General features: G+C 38.9%; 1 protein-coding gene across 1 annotated transcript in view; it reads left to right on the top strand.

The window, feature by feature from the left end:
• Positions 1 to 19,310, top strand: part of ATP8B4 (ATPase phospholipid transporting 8B4 (putative)) — a 187,395-nt gene that overhangs the window by 138,677 nt on the left and 29,408 nt on the right. Inside the window, exons 11-13 of the mRNA XM_080682656.1 lie at positions 2,857 to 2,945; positions 5,656 to 5,852; positions 15,890 to 16,098. Coding sequence (XP_080538782.1) covers positions 2,857 to 2,945; positions 5,656 to 5,852; positions 15,890 to 16,098 — 495 coding nt within the window. The remainder of the gene's footprint in view (positions 1 to 2,856; positions 2,946 to 5,655; positions 5,853 to 15,889; positions 16,099 to 19,310) is intronic.

Genomic DNA, 19,310 nt, shown 5'->3' on the forward strand with positions numbered 1-19,310 from the left:
TGTCTGACCCCTGGTGGCCAGTGTGCTGCATAACGACCAGTCATTCTGATTGTTCTGGCTGCTTAGACTTTTATATATATAGATTCTTTTTTTTTTTTTAAATAAATCTTTATTGTTCAGATTATTACAGGTGTTCCTCTTTTTTTCCCCCTAGCTCCCCTCCACCTGATTCCCCACCCCACCCCATGCACTTACCCCCCGCCATTGTCTTCATCCATAGGTGTAAGCTTTTTGTCCAGTCTCTTCCCGCACCCCTCACACCCCCTTCCCCCTGAGTATTGTCAGTCCACTCCCTTTCTATGTCCCTGATTCTATTATATTCACCAGTCCATTCTGTTCTTCAGATTTTTTATTCACTTGATTTTTAGATTCACTTGTTGGTAGGTATGTATTTGATGTCATTTTGTTGTTCATAATTTTTATCTTTACCTTTTTTTTCTTCTTCCTTTTCTTAAAGAACACCCTTCAGCATTTCATGTAATTCTGGTTTGGTGGTGATGAACTTCTTTAGCTTTTTCTTGTCTGTGAAGCTCTTTATCTGACCTTCAAATCTGAATGATAGCTTTGCTGGGTAGAGTAATCTTGGTTGTAGGTTCTTGCTGTTCATCACATTGAATATTTCTTGCCACTCCCTTCTGGCCTGCATAGTTTCTGCTGAGAAATCAGCTGACAGTCGTATAGGTGCTCCCTTGTAGGTAACTAACTGTTTTTCTCTTGCTGCTTTCAATATTCTCTCTTTGTCTTTTGCCCTTGGCATTTTAATTATGATGTGTCTTGGTGTGGTCCTCTTTGGATTCCTCTTGTATGGGGTTCTGTGTGCTTCCTGAACTTGTAAGTCTATTTCTTTCACCAGGTAGGGAAAGTTTTCTGTCATTATTTCTTCTAATAGGTTTTCAATATTTTGCTCTTTCTCTTTTTCTGGCACCCCAAAAATTCGGATGTTGGTACGCTTAAAGTTGTCCCAGAGGCTCCTTACACTATCTTCATATTTTTGGATTTTTTCTTTTTGTTTTTCTGGTTGGGTGTTTTTTGTTTCCTCATATTTCAGATCTTTGGTTTGATTCTTGGGGTACGTTGATCTACAGTTGAGTTTCTGTATATTCTTTATTTCAGACAGTGTATGCTTAATTTCTGACTGGTCCTTTTCCATTTTTTTGGCATTCTCATTAAGGTCCTTGAAGGTCTCACTAAGCTCCTCGGAGGTCTCATCAAGTTTCTCGGCGGTTTTTAGAAGATTCTTGAGTAACCTTATAAATGTGGTTCTGAACTCTATGTCGTCCATTAGTTTGCTTTCCTCCATTTCTCTCATTCGTGACATGTTTCTTTGTCTCCGCATTTTGCTGCTTCCTTGTGTTGATGGAGTGGCTTTGTGTGGTAGGTGACCTATAGGGGCCAGTAGCTCAGCCTCCCCAATCACCTGAGGTGGACACTCTTGGTACACCCCTTTGTGGGCTGAGTGCAAAGTCTTGGTGTAGTTAAGCCTTGATTGCTGTTGGTACACTGGGAGGAATTGACCTCCAGGCCAATTGGCTGTGAGGACCCGCTGTGTCTATAATGGAAGAACTGCTGCACTGGAGACATGCTTATGGTGCAGGACTTGTTTCAGTGGGGCTTTGGTGCTCACTGAGTCTGCCTCTTGAATGTGTCACTTATGGATGTGAGGAGTTGAAATCTGGTGTCTCACACTGACCACTAGGTACACTGGCTTCTGGATCTCCAATGGGGTGCAGGTCAGCTACTGTATGAGGCCACCCAGCAGGAGCTACAGCAAGAACTACAGTTTTCTCCTCTTTGCTTGGGGTTTGGAGGTTTTGGAGCTGTCTGACCTGGGCTGCAAGTTTGCTAGGTTAAGCTGCGATAGGGCAGGCCATTCATATGCTAAAGCTGCTGCTTGGAGCTTGGGTGGGTTTGTAGATTGTGCGGGGCGGGGTCTCAGGGCGTGACTAGGCTAGGGCATGGCAAACAGCGATGGCTGCCAGTAAGCCAGCTCTGCGGCTCTGCTGCTCTGCGTCTCCCACCGTGTCCCCACGTCCCGCGCCCCAGCACATTAAACAATTGTTCCTGCACACAGCCCTGCAAGCAAGCCTCCCTCACTTTCCGACCCCACGGCAGACAGTCCAGCTTCTCCCTGTAGGAGTTTGGGTCCCCCGCGTCTCCCCAGAAACAAGTTCGGAGTAATCGGGAGCTTATCTCCCTTCAGGTTGAAAACAGCAGCGCTCCCAGTCACCCGTCGCCAGCCCGATTCGCGCTCTCCGTACCTCAGCTTTTCAGCGCTTGTGCACCCCTCAATGCTGTTTGCTCTTTCCTTCTAGTTGTAGAACTTCCACTCAGCCAGCTTTCCCGTGGTTCTGGGTGATAGACGTTTTGTCTTTTAGTTGTAGTTTTGAAATTGTTGTGCGAGGCAGCAGTTTAGGTGTTTACCTACGCCGCCATCTTGGATCTCTTCTATATAGATTCTTTATAACATTTTCAAATTATTCATCACTTTAATTGACTTAATTATTTTTAACTGCTCCAAACTACAAAGATATTTGTACACAGATTTTGAAAAAAATAGCATTTCTTAAACCTTTCAGCTACAAGTTCTCTCTGGATTTATTTTATGTTAAGGAAACCAACTCTCTTGTAGTTTCCAGAGTTGTTAAGCCACCAGTTGAGAATCAAATACAACTTGATAATGGCCCTTGCTTGCTCTTACAAAAAATTCAATTATTTTGAAAAATATATTCTTTTATTTTCAGGTACATTTGACATGAGTAGAAATTCCTCCTCCTCCTCCCTATAATCATCATCATCATCATCATCATCATCATCTAATCATTTCACAGTTATTATTAAAAACATTTTTTTTTGCAGGTCCTGACACTAAACTAATGCAGAACAGTGGTAAGACAAAGTTTAAAAGGACAAGCATTGATAGATTGATGAATACTCTAGTATTATGGGTAAGTTACTATAACAAAAGTAGGCAATATCACTAGTCATTGTTATATTAATATATTGCTTATATTTTGCTGGAAATTCTTTCAGAAGTCTACATTCTGCTTGTGTAGTGTGTATTGAGGATTCTGTATTTTGGGCTCAGTTATATAGCCCTCTATTTTCTAGATTATGATTTCTTAACCATTGGTAGAGTTTCTTATGAGAGGTAGATTAGTATTTATGGAGCTTCATGGTGTTGCAAGTTCTCCATATCCATTGAGAAACAAAACATAATTTTTAAGGTAGTTTGGTCTTTCTATTGCCTTACTTTTGCTCACATCCTCTCTACTTAGCTTATGGACAGGGCCAGCTTCATGAGTGTGTGACCTGTTCAGTTGCACGGAGTCCCCACTCTGAAAGGCCTCATGTTTGTTATTGATCTGCTGTCACTATGTAGGTGTTTTTTTTTTTTTTTTAAAAGAAATTATTAATAAAGGTAGGGGAGGGTGGGGGTAAGGGGCAGAGATCAACCAAAGGACTTGTATGCATGCATATAGGCCTAACCAATGGACACAGGCAACAGGGGGTTGAGGGCATGAGTGGGGAGGATGGTGGGATAAGGACACATATGTAATAATTTAATCAATAAAGAAATTAAAAAATAAAATAAAATAACAACAAAAAAATAAATTTTGAACAAGGGGAGGTGTCACACGTTTTCATTTTGCACTGGGCCCTGAAAATCATGTAGCTGATTCTACTTACGAATTCTCTGAGGCGTAAGTCACAGTTCTGCTTCATAAAGGCTTCTAAACCTCCTAGCTCATGGTTATCTCTTTCCTCTGAATATTATTTCTCCTCTGAATTTTTTGAAATGATTTCCTCTACCACCCACTTACTAAAAAATGCCAGTTATTTCTTGTATCCTATCCTTTTTTTAGTTAGTCTCATGCTACCTTAGGCTGTGGATCTGATTGTTATCTGATTTTTCATGTAATATTGCTTTGCCTCCTTACGAAGGGTTAAGTTTCAGGACATTGACCTTGAAATATGAGGACAGTAACTTTGAACCATGTTCCCCCATCTGCCCCATCACAGACTCACAAGTAATTATTTGCTTAACTGATATGTAATGGTGAGATTCTGAATAAGGAAAGAAGGAAACAGACTTTAATTTGGCACAAAATATTGTCCAGGCTCTGTTTTACTTTCAGTATTATCCTCAGACCTGGACTTTTCTCCTCTCCTCTTGGGGCTGAATCCCTGGGTCAAGGGGACCTGCCCAGAAGGAGTCTGTGTCCCTCCTAGAATTTCCAACTTAAATGACCCTGAGCTCACACCTAGAATTTGTATGGGGATTGTATATCTATCCACCACAGAGTAAAATTACTGGTTTGTGAATCAAGGACTGTTCCAGCTTTTTGTACTAGACAATTGGATGATCCATTGGGGTATGAGAAGCCGAGTCCGTCCTTAAATTCAGGCATTTAATGCTAACTCTCACCAATTTTAATGCTCTTACAGTAATTCAGTTAAATTAATTTGTAGTATTAGCCATTGAAAGAAAGAGGATACTGTATGATACAGGTACCACACTGGTAGGATTTCAGGGATTCACAATTCTACTTTTCTCTAATACATGGTTTTCTAATGTACTATAAATTGCCTTTCCCCAAACTTTGTCTTAATGTGGTTATCTTGTTCATGAGAGAAAAAAGAAGAAAGAATTTCTAGAACATCTGAATATTCTTTCATGGAGGAGAAAGGAAATGGGAGGGAAATGCGTTCCTATTCTTTAGCCCCACTCCTCCCTCCACAGTGGCTGGTCTCTGCTCCTGTCACAGTGTGACACTTAGCAGGGCAAAGTCACCTAGACACCAAGTTCAGCTCAGATGTTACCTTGTTCACCAACTTTGTGTTCTTCCTATTTAAAGCTGGAATTATGGGCTCACAAGGAACTTAATTTGCTGTATTTCTGTTTGCTATACCTCCAAAATGTCTGCTTTGCTAATACTGATACTAATCACAATGTAAGAGTCAGCTAATTTTTAGGTTGCATCCTACCTTTTTTTCTTATTTCAAAAGGAAAGTATATATGTCATGAAATCTTTTAATTAATCCTTATCTTTCTTGTTGACCTTAGGTAAGTATTGTGTAGCTAGAACTGTGGCCAAAAGATTTGCTCAGTCTGGGACAGTTATCATTGAATTTTTTTTCCTTTTGCTTTTGTGCTCGGGCGATTATATAACTTATTTAAACATGATACTTTTGAAGGGGGAAGGAAGGAACCCTATTCCTAGTAGATATAAACTGGGGTTGACCAGGGCACATCAAGATGTATGAGCTTCTTTACTTAAGCCACTTAAATATATGTGCTCATTATGAATCAAAGAATTAAAGTTATTAGCTTTGTGACTGTGGACAAGTTATATAATTTTTCTGTGCTTTCACTGTATTTTTTTGTTTTAGTTTTTGACCAGTAAAGTGTGGAAATGATTGTTCCCATCTCAGAGTCAATGGGAGAATTGAAGAAATATATGTAAAATATTTAGCTGAGTTCCCTATGTAATAATGTTAAATTTTACTCCCATGATTAGTGATAAGTAATAAGAGCTTTGTATAACCTGCTTTTCAAATGACAATTTCTTGGCATTAGATGTGTAATTAGATTGCATTGATATGAGCAGTTCTGAGTTCAAGTCAACGTTAACCAGACTTCTATTCTCATTTCAGATATTTGGGTTTCTCGTATGCTTGGGAATTATTCTTGCCATAGGAAATTCAATCTGGGAGAACCAAGTTGGGGACCAATTCAGAAGTTTCCTTTTCTGGAATGAAGGAGAGAAGAACTTTGTGTTCTCAGGATTCTTAACATTCTGGTCCTATATTATTATTCTCAATACAGTTGTACCCATTTCATTATATGTGAGGTAAGATGGGAGGTTATACTTTAGGGAAACCATTTCACCAAAAGCCTTTGTTTGCGTAATCACTTTTGTTTGTTTTAAAATTACAACAGTGAGATAGATGTCTTGCTCTGTTTATGATTTGCCACATCTGTTACAAATGAAGCAACTAAGCTGGTTAATCTGTTTAACTTTTACATTTTCAAATTACAATATATGCATTTTATTTTCTTCATTCAATTCGTTTTCTCACGAATCTTTTTCTTTGGAATATATGGACTATAATATAATCCCATGCAACCTGATCGATTAGAATTGGGTTGATGTTGGGTAAGGAATAAAAGACTGTTTGGGGAGATGTATGGTGATGGTGCCTCCCTGCCACTAGTCTGACTCCAGATACCTCCTGGATTCAGATTCTATTCTACACTTAGTAGCTCTGTAAATTGGGCAAGTTGACTCGACTTTTAGTGCTTCAGTTTTCTCATTTTAAAAATAGAGAGAAATAATAGGATTGTCTGAGGAGTAAACAAACATGTAATGCTCTTAGAATGATGCCTGAAACATTATAAGAGCTTAATGAATATTCATTTTCCCTATTACTGTTTGTAACTATAAGTGAGTACATGAGGGAGTTGAAGTATAGTTGGTGGTGCTTAACCATTGTTAAATAGAAGCATGATTCATAACTTCCACTACAACTTGATCTGTCATTTCTAGAGCTAAAATGGCCTCTCTTGATAGACACACACCCCCACACACATATATACTCATATATAGATAGGTATAGATATATATGTGTATGTGAGTGTGTGTGTGTTTGATAAGTTGGCCCTAGAGTCTGTACCTGAGACTTTCGTGATCCTAATTCTACCAAGACTGAGCCAGACAGTCCTAGAGAGGCTGGAGCCAAGAGGAGAGTTGGTTGTTTGACTTTCCTCATCATCAGTATTTTAACAATACACAAAATCACCAGATCTAAATCTCCACTAATTTTTATGAGCTTCTTTTTCTCTCTTTCCAAAATTCTAGCTATGATGAAGCAAGGGACGTTTAATGCACAAAATCCGCCCTTGTTTTGGATAGCGGTCAGGGAACTGAAATGTCAAGTTGTGGGAAATTGACTTGAAGTAGTGGCATGTGGCCATAACACCACAAATTGCTTTGAGCCTTCTGGAACTGTGGTCAGAGTGGGCTCTATGTAAATTGTGTCCTGCTGGCTCATCTTTGATTCTGAGGACCACTCAAGCTTGTATCCAATTATAAAGTCTGTAGTAAATTCTGCTCTTTGCCAGAACAGCTATGGTCAGCTTTTATAGCTTTCCTTTTATGTCCTAAGTGAATAATAAATGCTCATAGTGGCTTACCACCAGTAAGTGTGCAGTTTCATATGACCTCATGAAGAAAGAAGTATATTCTATATACATTCTTTCTTTGAAGTGCATTGGCATTTTTCATTTAATGATTTGAAAGATTGGTGTGTGTGAGTGTGTGTGTGTGTGTGTGTGTGTGTGTGTGTGTGTGTGTGTTAGACACAAGGATAGATTCCCAGGTTAGCATTCCTTTTCCTTCTGATGTGCCCTCTGTAGTGGTAGAAAGAAAATCTGTTTGGAATAATCCAAACACAGGTTCTGGTCTTGTCACTGCCACCAATAGCTGTGTGACCTTGGAAAAAGCACTTGACCTCTCTGTGCCTCAGTTTGCCTATCAAATATGTGCTACTAAGTAAAATTAGGGGTTTAAAATAATAGATTTCTGTCTTTCTGCTCCAAAATATACCACTTTACCTTTAGATAGCATTTTATATTTTATTTATATTTTATTTTTTAATTATTTATTTATTTACTTTTTTAATTTAATAAATCTATATTGTTTAGATTATTACAATTGTTCCTCTTTTTTCCCCCATAGCTCCCCTGCACTCGGTTCCCACCCCACCCTCTGCCCTTACCTCCCCCCCTCTCCACTGTCCTCATCCATAGGTGTACGATTTTTGTCTAGTCTCTTCCTGCACCCCCCACACCCCTTTCCCCCTGAGAATTGTCAGTCCACTCCCTTTCTATGTCCCTGATTCTATTATATTCACCAGTCTATTCTGTTCTTCAGATTTTTTATTCACTTGAATTTTAAATTGACTTGTTGGTAGGTATGTATTTGTTGTTCATAATTTTTATCTTTACCTTCTTCTTCTTCTTCTTCTTCTTAAAGAATACCTTTCAGCATTTCATATAATACTAATTTGGTGGTGATGAACTCCTTTAGCTTTTTCTTATCTGTGAAGCTCTTTATCTGCCCTTCAATTCTGAATGATAGCTTTGCTGGGTAGAGTAATCTTGGTTGTAGGTTCTTGTTATTCATCACTTTGAATATTTCTTGCCACTCCCATCTGGCCTGCATAGTTTCTGTTGAGAAATCAGCTGACAGTCGTATGGGTACTCCCTTGTAGGTAACTAACTGTTTTTCTCTTGCTGCTTTTAAGATTCTCTCTTTGTCTTTTGCCCTTGGCATTTTAATTATAATGTGTCTTGGTGTGGTCCTCTTTGGATTCCTTTTGTTTGGGGTTCTCTGAGCTTCCTGGACTTGTAAGTCTATTTCTTTCACCAGGTGGGGTAAGTTTTCGGTCATTATTTCTTCAAATAGGTTTTCAGTATCTTGCTCTCTCTCTTTTTCTGGCACCCCCATAATTCTGATGTTGGTACGCTTGAGGTTGTCCCAGAGGCTCCTTACACTATCTTCATATTTTTGGATTCTTTTTTCTTTTTGCTTTTCTGGTTGAGTGTTTTTTTGCTTCTTTGTATTTCAAATCTTTGACTTGATTCTTGCAATCCTCTAGTCTGCTGTTAGATCTCTGTATATTATTTTTTTTATTTCAGTCAGTGTATGCTTAATTTCTAGTTGGTCCTTTTTCATATCCTCGAAGGTCTTGCTAAATTTATCAGCCTTTTCTAGAAAATTATTGAAAAACCCTATAACCATGGTTTTGAACTCTATATTTATATTCAGTCATTTGCTTTCCTCCATTTCTTTCATTTGTGACCTGTTTCTTTGTCTCCGCATTTTGGTTGCTTCCCTGTGTTGATAGAGTGGCTTTGTGTGCTAGGTGTCCTAAAGGTCCCAGTGGCTCAGCCTCCCCAGTTACCTGAGGTGAACACTCTTTTTTTTTTTAATTATTATTATTTATTTATTTTTTAATTGTTTGAAGTATTACAAATAGTAGTACATATGTCTCCTTTTTTTCTCCCCATTGACCTCCCTCCGGCCTCCCCTTCCCCCCAGTACATGCCTTTACCTGCCCCCCCTCCCCCAGTGTCTTTTATCCATTAGTTATGCTTATATGCATGCGTACAAGTCCTTCAGTTGATCTCTTACAGCCCCCCGCCCCCAACCTCCTCTGCCTTCCCGCTGTAGTTTGACAGTCTGTTCAATGCTTCTTTGCCTCTGTATCTATTTTTTCCCCCTTTCTTTCCTTTAAAAAATCTTGCCTCTGCAGACTAGAAATAAACGTATAATAACAAAAAATGTTTGAGTCCCAATTTCAATGTCCAACAGTTCCTTAAGTATACATGTCAGCAATAATATCTGGATGGTGGGCACATGGTGGCAATGCAGGTCCAACCCTCTCTGGTTTGGTCCTAGGCAACCTGCTGCGTCACACAGCTGCTGACTGCTAGCGTGGCAAGGCGTTGTCAGTGTCTTCCATCTCTGGACTGTTTCTCTTCTTGTCTTCGTGGTTGGAGCAGACCTGTCAATTCTTGTCTGTTGCAGGAATCCACATGGTCTTGGAGTTGTTTTCTGAAAATATACAAACATATTCTCGACCAAAAGTTAATAAAGGAATCTTTTCTATATAATTGATTTAGGATCCTTTTAATTTTGCCCAAACGATTTTCGTTTGTCTTATTTAGACACCATGTGTGTTTTTCATGGGTGTCTTGCTGTTAGCATTACAAATGAAAATTAATTTTGTAAAGTAAAAGTTTTCTAGATGTAATTTACTTATAGGATATTTTTCCTTACATGATATTACCCTACTATCCCCCCTTTTTTGATTAATGGAGGCTTTTGTAAATTTTATAATGCAGTCTTGATAACTTTAAATTTTAATTTTTTGCACAAAAATATGACTGCTTTAGTTTCATTGCATGTTCAGGAATTTTACCATGAGATGAACTACCAATAGAAATTTTAGTTACCACATTAGGAACAGCTTTTTGTCCAGTACAATTAAATTTTCTTGAATATTCACTTATTTCAATTAGCCTATTTAAATTAATCTGAAAACTTGATTATTATTTTACTGTCAAATTTAATACTCTACCAACAATCTTAGTTTACCCTGTAAATATTAGTGGAAAGGATTATTTGCATTCTTGAGTAGGCCCTGAGCATTCCTGGTGCTAGGCTGGATTTAGATATTGGGCAGCTGCTGTCGGCCAAGTCTCTGTCTGTCACCTGTGTCCCAATCTGAGCTGGGCGTGGGAAGCAAGGCAGCCATGGGGGCAGGAGACCTCCCTCAGACGGGGTGAGGGTTCAGGCCCCTGCAAGGTTGGGTGGGTGAGGGTCTGTGCCCCACCTCTGTTGATCCCCAAGTTCTCTCCTGATGGCCCCTCTGCGACTGTGCCTGTCTTAGGTTGTTCCTTCCCTGAGGAATCTTACCTGTCTCTGGCTAACCAGTCATCCTCCGGGGCCAAGCAGGGTGATGTGAGGTTCAGTTCTGTCTCCTTGGTAGCCTATGCCCCCATGGCCTCCATGCCCAGCACCTGCCTTGGGATCCCCTGGCCTGCTGGCGGGGCCCCAGCACTGATCACATATCTCGGGGAACTCAGGTTTCTTCTCCAGGGAGGGCCCAGCTCACACAATTGGGCGAGAGACAGATCCATGGTACCAGCCACCACGAGGCTTCAAGCTCAGCATGAACAGAAAGCTCAGGCAACAGCTGAGGGCAATTGGATTGTGAGAAGAGGGTCCCTCTTGGCACAAAAGGCAAAAGGGGCCAATATAGAATGCTCAAGTGCCTTCCCAGCTCCCTAATTCCTTCTGAAAGGAATTATATCCTTTCATGTCCTTTTTTTTTTTTAAATTGCTGCCAAACATTCCAAGAATTAGTTTGTAAGTTTGTTTGGGATAATTGTACAATATGCTGTTGTAAAATATCTAAAATTATAATGACATTGAGGTGAACACTCTTGGTGCACCCCTTTGTGAGCTGTGTGCACAGTCTTGTTGTCATTAAGCCTTGATTGTTGTTTGTATCACTGGGAGGAATTGACCTCCAGGCTAATTTGCTGTGAGGATCAGCTGTGTCTACTCTGGGAGAACTTCTGTGCTTGAGACACCCTTATGAGACAAGACTTGCAAAAGCTTCTGTGCTCAGCTTGGATGGGGCGGAGTCTCAGGGTGGAGCAGACAGCATTGGTTTCCTGTCAGCTCTGCCCTAATAGGCCCCTGTGTCTCAGTGTCCCGTGGTAATTGCTGCCAGCACCTCTGAGAGAAAGCCGCCCTCGAGTTCTTCCCGCTGCCAGACAGTCCAGTTTCTCCCCGAATGAGTCTGTGTCCCCAGAGTCTCGCCCAGAACTGGAGTTCAGTGCAGTCGGGAGCTTTTGTCTCCCTCCCGGTTGAGAAAGCCAGCCACATACTCAGTTGCCCGCCCTCTCTGCACGCGCGCCTCGGTACCTCTGCCTTCCGCAGTTCCTCTGAGTCTCAGTGTGCTTTTCTCTTTCCTGACAGTCCAGTTTCTCCCCAAATGAGTCTGGGTCCCCAGAGTCTCACCCGGAACTGGAGTTCAGTGCAGTCGGGAGCTTTTGTCTCCCTCCCCGCTTGAGAAAACCAGCCGCGCACTCAGTTGCTAGTCCTCTCTGCACAAGCGTCTCAGTACCTCTGCCTCCTGCAGCTCCTCTGAGTCTCAGTGTGCTTTTCTCTTTCCTTCTAGTTGTAGAATTTCCACTCAGCCAGCCTTCCTGTGGTTCTGGATGATGTCCGTGTTGTCTTTTAGTTGTAGTTTTGAAATTGTTGTGCGAGACAGCAGTTTAGGTGTTTACCTATGCTGCCAACTTGGTTTCTCCTCCCCACATTTTATATTTTATATAAAGTGTTTTCACCTACATTTATGTCTCCTAACACTCTTAGGAAGTAGTTATTGCTGAACATTTTCCAAAAATTAGATTATTCACTCAGGATCATGGTATTGGTTAGAACCAAGATCCAAATCCAAGTCTTCTGACACTTGGCACAGTGTTTTCTCCTCTATGCCCAAGCTGTGTATGATTTAATCATCAGTGAAGAAATCAAGAATAAAAAAGAGGCTGGAATCCTCTGTCTGTTGGTAAGGCACAGTATTGATGAGGATAAATGTAAGCTTTGCTTTCACTAAATAGGAACAGTGATTCTGATCTGAACTTGGGGTGGGAGGAGCATTCTGAGGAATTTCAGGTTGCTCAGTCTTACAGACTGAGATCTAGAAAAAGAGAACTCCCAGATATTTCTGTTTGGAGGGATAAAAAACTTCACCAGAAGCTTCCCTTAGGCGTTTGAATAGCTACCAAGGATAAATTAGTGCCATATGTCACTTGAGAATAATAGTGCAGAATTTACTTTGAATGGTTAACAATTCCACGTGAGCAAAGGAGGTTGACTGTGGTAAGATATTTCTATGCTGTCAGTTTGTTTATCTGTAGTGTTAAACATACCCAGCTATGGTTTCTTATATATACCAACTCAAAAAAAGCAACCGTTGTATTCCAAAGGAATTAGCTTCTGAGTGTTTTTTCAAAGCAATAGGAACTCCTTTCTATGTTGCTTGTTTAGCCACTGAATAGGGGGAATCATTAGCCTGTTCTTTGAGCATGAAGGCAGAGGACACTAAGCGGCTTGATCATGCTAACTTTGAATATTTGTCTGCTTTCTCCATCATAAAACAAAAGGCTGAATGTTTCACTCTGACTCTCTTAAATCCTGTTTTCCCAACAAAAATGATGCGCTTTCTCTCAACAGACTATTTGGTCTAAGAATTCAAGTTAATTTAAAGTATTTCCATTGGCTTGTACTGCAACACAGAAGGATCAAATTCTGTTCCATTCACTTTTTTTGCCTTAAGCTTTCAGGGAGCTACTTTACTTTTAAATAAATGAAAGCTCCAACTGATCTGTGCGGTTACTTGCATAATGTTGTTCTTATGGCATTCTTAAGGCCAGGTCTGCACTGGCCTTACCAAATGCCTGAATTCTAGTCTTGGCTCTGTGGTTAATTATTTATGTGACCTGGGGTTAGTCACTTAACTTCTGTTAATATCCTTATTAATGAAATGAGTGATTAATCAGGATTCATTCATGTAATCCTGCCTGACTGCCTATGACAGGTAAGGCACTGTGCCTGGCCCATGTGCACTAATGCTTTCTGAGTGATGGAATAAGGAAAACAAAGCTGAATTAGAACAGCTTTCAAGGAACTTATAAGGAAGTGTGTGTGGGGTGGTGAGGAGGGGGTGGTGGTGTAGTGGTGCTGGTGGTGGATACAGAATAGTAAGCCATCACAGGAAAATATATGAGTAAATACATGCAGAGTATGACATTTATTTTTATATTATATGATTCTACAGAGTCATAATGTGATTTTTAGTTTGGGTGAAAAAAAAGTGTTACCATTTAAATAGTTAGAAAATGAACTAATATCATACCACTTTGGGGAAGGAAAATGTAGATATGTCAGGCAGTGACAGAGCTAGAAGCATAGAATTTAATGCCCTGGGTGTCCTCTTTTGTCTTCAAGGAGACGAATGTCCAGAGGTAGTGTAACAGGCTGCTGTAAACTTTCTCACTTTGCAGCTGGGAAAACCAAGGCTTAATTCCCATTAAGATCAGAAATGAGCTATAGGTTCTTGCTATGACCATTACTATATTGTTCTGTTCTGGATGTCTTTGTTAATGTACTAAGACATTCAACTGAAATATCACTAAACAAAGTGAGACATGAAACTAAAACTGAAATAAACCTATTAGAAAGGAAGAGCTTAGACAATGTGATTACAATTCTAGAAAATCCAAATACTTTTAATATTAAAAAGTTTTCATTAAGCCAATAACAATTTTAAAAATTATCAGTAAAAATATATAATGTCCAGGAACAAAGTTATCAAGCTATGGTGTTAACCTATGTGAAAAAAAATTAGACTAAACTAAATTTAAAAAATAAATATTTTTATCAATTCTAGAGAGGAAGGGAGAGGGAGAGAGATATACAGACATCAATGATGAGAGAGAATCGTCGATTGGCTGCCTTCTGCATGCCTCCTCTAGGGGATCGAGTCCACAACCCGGGCATGTGCCCTGACCAGGAATCAAACTGACCTCTAGGTTTACAGATTGATGCTCAATGGCTGAGCCATACCAGCCAGGCTAAAATTTTTTTAACAATAAAGGTGCTTTTCAAAATTGAATTCCTGGAAATATTTATACTTATTGAAGTTGTTTTAGGCATTATAAAATATCAGTTATTTAAAATAATTCAGAATCCAACACAGAGTTAATAAAAACCTATGTAAGTTTTATGAGAACGCTGATACATTGATTCTAAAGTTTATTTAGATGAGTATGATGATCCCATCATCATGGAATAAATGAGTGATTATAGCTAAGAATCTTTGAAAAAGAAGAGAATAAATGTTCTCTTATCTCTTCCCAGGTATTGCCAAATTTTATAAAGCTACAATAATGAAAACAAGAAATGCATTAAAGTGACACACTAAGGAACACAATTGAAATTCCTAATATAGGTTCTAGTAAGGAAAGTAATTTATATCTGACATGGAAGCAGTCCAGCATAATAGGGGAAGGGCTCAGTGTTAAACAAATGGTGATGAAAACCTTCTTGTTGGTAAAAATTGAAATGATCTCTTAATGTGTACATCATACTTCAAAAAATTCTGATTGTGACAAATAATTAAGTTAATAGAGAAATAGAATAATGTGGTTATCTGTATGTATAATCTTGGCACTGGGAGGGCCTAACTAAAACTCCCCAAACTGAAATTATAAACAGAAATTATAAAATATGGATAAATTGGGTCAATTAAAAAGAGAAAACTTCTATATGTTAAGAACAGTGGAAACAGAATTAAAAGACAAATGATAAATTGGGTAGCATATTTGCATAATGTCTATATATAAAAATACATGTTTCTTAACAAATAATTAAATACACTAACATCTCAATAGGAAAATAAAATAGGCAGATAACACAATTAGATAATTCCAAGAAGAAAACAACTGGCCAATAAAATCTGAAACAAATGTTTAAGTGTTTACTGAAAAGAAATGCAGTAAAGAGCAATTAGATGCATTTGATTGGCACCTAGTAAAATATAACTTTCAATAATCTAATGGTAGAAACTTACATTATCATAACCTTTTTGGAAATTGATATGGCCTTATGTATGATAAAGGTTGAGAAAGTTCATACCTTGGGCTACAGAAATTTCATTTCCACAGTTGGAAAGTCATAAATCACCACTAGATTGTAAGACAATGCTCTTGTCCTGGTAAATAGGCAGAGTATTATGACAACACCCCCTGTTTCCACTCAGTATCTATTATGGCTTTCTCCATGCTTCACAGAGATTCTTTCCACATCTTTTGGCAAAGTGAAGCCACATCAAAAAGTATTGGAGAGAAAGTCCTCAATAACATACTACTTCAGATCAGACATCTGACAAACATCTTTAATAATAATTTCTCCTAAGATATAGGAGAAATGTCAACTAATATGTAACGCAAGAAATCTCCACTGGGCCTGTTTAATGTAAATAGAGAACCATGAACTGTTCCCTAAGGCTTTATGCAAAGCCAGCATATTGTCTCCTGGAGCTGTAAGGAAACCACTTAGGAAGGTTTAAGAAACAGGCTCTGCTGAGATGCTTCTGAAGGTCACAAGGGACTAGGGATAGAGAGAGCATCCACAATTTCTTCTAAACTCCAAGGACTTTGGCAGACTTCTTACTTTGGCAAAGCTTTGTATGTTCTGAAATTGATGCAGCAACTCTTTTTCCCCCCTATGTTAATGGATGAAAGTGTGGAAATAATTCGTCTGGGACACAGTTACTTTATAAACTGGGACCAGAAGATGTATTACTCTGGAAAAGCAACGCCTGCGGCAGCTCGAACAACCACACTCAACGAGGAACTGGGCCAGATTGAATATGTTTTCTCTGACAAAACGGGCACCCTCACTCAGAACATCATGACTTTTAAAAAATGTTCCATTAATGGGAGAATCTATGGTAAGGGAAACAGTTCCTTTTTAAAAATGATATTATTAATGGTCCTGTAAAAAATGAGCAAGCCTATATATTGTTTATTAAGAAACCCTAAACCAGTGGTCGGCAAACTGCAGCTAATGAGTTTGCCGACCACTGGGATAGGGGCTTAATCACAAGGAACAACAGCCTGTAATTATTGGAATCGAGAGTCTAGGTCAGTGGTCGGCAAACTCATTAGTCAACAGAGCGGCAAACTGCGGTTCGCGAGCCGCAGTTTGCCGACCACTGCCCTAAACCATCGCTGCTTTCTTGTTAGTATGGGTGCCACCGGTATCTAACATAGTGCTTACCACATAATAAACACTCACTAAATATTAGCTGGATCAATAGATATTCATCCAATAACTTAAATGTTTTTAAATTGAATAATTTAAATGTTTTTTAATTGATTTTAGAGAGGAAGGAAAGGAGAGAGAGAGACAGACAGAGAGAGAGAGAGAGAGAGAGAGAGAGAGAGAGAGAGAGAGAGAAACATCAATGAGAAAGAAACATTGATTAGCTGCCTCCTACACATACCCTACTGGGGGTTGAGCCTGCCACCCGGGCATGTGCCCTAACGGGGAATCGAACCAGTGACCTCCTGGTGCATGGGTTGATGCTCAACCAACTGAGCCATACCAGCCAGGCAATGTTGAATAATTTAGATGAAACTGAATTTTTTACCATTCATGGGTAAAGAAGGGGCTTAGATGTGATACTGTCCGAAGTTCCATTCAGTGTTCCAACTTTGTGATTCTGCTTTGTGGTACTTAATAGGTCCATATCCCAGAGGGGACAAGTTCTTGGTAGTATTTTATACATCCTTCCCATCAGCTCTGGAATTGATTTTAGTGCCTATATTTGTGAGAATTTACTATTCATTCCTGAGAATTCACATTGTAGAGAGCTACTTTGAGGGGCCAGACAAGCTAGTTCATCATTATGCAGTTCCTGTTTGTAAGCTTTGTCAGGATACCTGCTCTGTATTTGAACTTCAAGCATTCTATTTATATGTGACCTTTCTCACCCAGACTTTGGTCAATTAGCAGACAATTCCTTCTGCTGAGAGTGTGGACACTATGCAGAAGGTTTCCGTTGGGTTCCCCTGGACTCCTGATCTTATTTCACTGGATTCTGAGAGTCCAGTTCTCCAAACAGAAATCTCAGGAAGTAAAGGAAATCCAAGAAACACAGGAAGAAATTCCCATCGTCTCCTGATGGGAAACTTCACATACTCCCAAATATTTTAAAGTAAGATTTGACCTTGAACAAAATTAAGAACACAAGACGTTGATTTTTATGCTCCCCTGCCTTTTAACCTCCCTCTTTCAACCCACCCCTGTAACCCAGGGGCACCATGGTTTCCTCCCCTCTCCTATGCCCCCTACTTCTCTGGCAGTGGACCAGATGGTTTTCAACCTGGACTCCCACAAGCCTCAGATATATTGTGCATTTCATATATCCCTATCATAATTACTAGTAAATAAAATAGAACCTTTGCTTAAAAAGCTTTATGGACATTATTTTAAAGACTTTCTAAATACTGTCTTAACCCCAAGATTAGTTTAAATGGGAAAATTTTAGAGTATTGGAGGTATTTTGGATTTGGGGGAACTTTTGAATTATTTTGCCGTGGCACCTATTGATAATATAATAATAATAACACTTCTAGGAAATGATGTTAAGTAAATTAATTATCAGACATATGGACCCAGATTTGTTTGTAGAGTTGTTTGTCACAGGAATATTTTTAGAGAAGGCCTTTGATATTCACAAAGTAAATATCCCAAGATCTTTGCAAATCTCCAACTTACAAATCCCATGATAGCTTATAATTTCCTCATAAAATGCAGCAAAGTAACTGAAATATTTAAGTAACCTCTTTAGACCCTTAATTTGTATGCCATAATAATTTATGTTTCAGAATAACTTTTCCCTGTTATCATACATGTTGGTCTTTTTTATAGATCCAGGCCTTGCAAATTTTTGACATTATACTCTGATTTATCTAAATCCTCTATTTTCTGGCTCAGAACTATTATTTTTCTTAGACCTCTTTAATTTTCCTTCACTCCGATCACAACCCTAAAGGTGAGCTTTCTTTGGGGGGACCGTTTTACACAAAGACGCAGTTTTGTTTTCATTCTTTATTAGAGTTATTGTATATGGGATAAGGACTGAAACATAAGCATGGTGAGTCTGAAATTTAAATCAAGGTGCTTGGTTAGGTTTATTCAGTAGCGCAAGGACTCCTCCCACATTTAGACCTGTGCCTCAAAAACACAACAAATAACTGTTAATCAAGTGTCTTTTTTTTTTTTTTTTTTTTTTTTTTTGGTCACAGCGTTATATAGTGGTAAGAGAGAGGCTTAAGTTCAAAAACCTACTCTGCTGCCTTTGCAATTTTAGTTTAGTCATGTTACATTGAACTCCGTTCTTCAGTTCACTCATCCATAAAACAGGAATGAAAATCTTCACCTGGCAGGTTTGTTATAAAGATCAGTAGTAATGTAAGTTTCTGGCACAGGATGGATGCAAATAACTCATTATTTTTACAAGAATTATAGTCCTGGCAAATAGTATTAAACCTTCAAATGCCAAGCAAAAATTAGAAAAATCTTAAAGACCTCCAGAAAGGATAAAGCTAACGTAAATGATGCTACATGGGCTATCATACAATCCTTCAAAATTAGATTCACAAAGAACTTTTAATGACGGGAGAAATTCTTATACTCTAAGTGGTTAAAAAACAGCAGGAAACAGAAATTTATGACTAGTATGATGAATATATGTATACCTGCAAACATATACACATACACACACACACATACTAGTATAATCAACCTCAAAACAACTCTGCAAATATTGGTTTTCTCTGGGTGGTAGGAATTTTAAACATTTTTTATTTTCTACTGTAAATGTCCAGTATTTTACAATATATCTATAATGATCAGATATTGGCTTTATCCTAAGAAGTTATTTTTAAGTGTCTGGCACATATAGTAGGTGGCTATGTGCTCTGCCTGAAGAAGGCACTGCCATTGTTTAAAGTTTACATGCTCGTCTGACCTTCATAATACACAGATGTATCCGGCCTCAACCACGGTAGACAAAGATGTACTCACCAAGCTCTAGCATTGACAAGAATTGGTCTGTATTGGATATAATTTTGGACTCCCCAACAGTGGGGATAA

This window comes from Plecotus auritus (assembly GCF_963455305.1).
Source record: "Plecotus auritus genome assembly, chromosome: 1".
NCBI lineage: Eukaryota > Metazoa > Chordata > Mammalia > Chiroptera > Vespertilionidae > Plecotus > Plecotus auritus.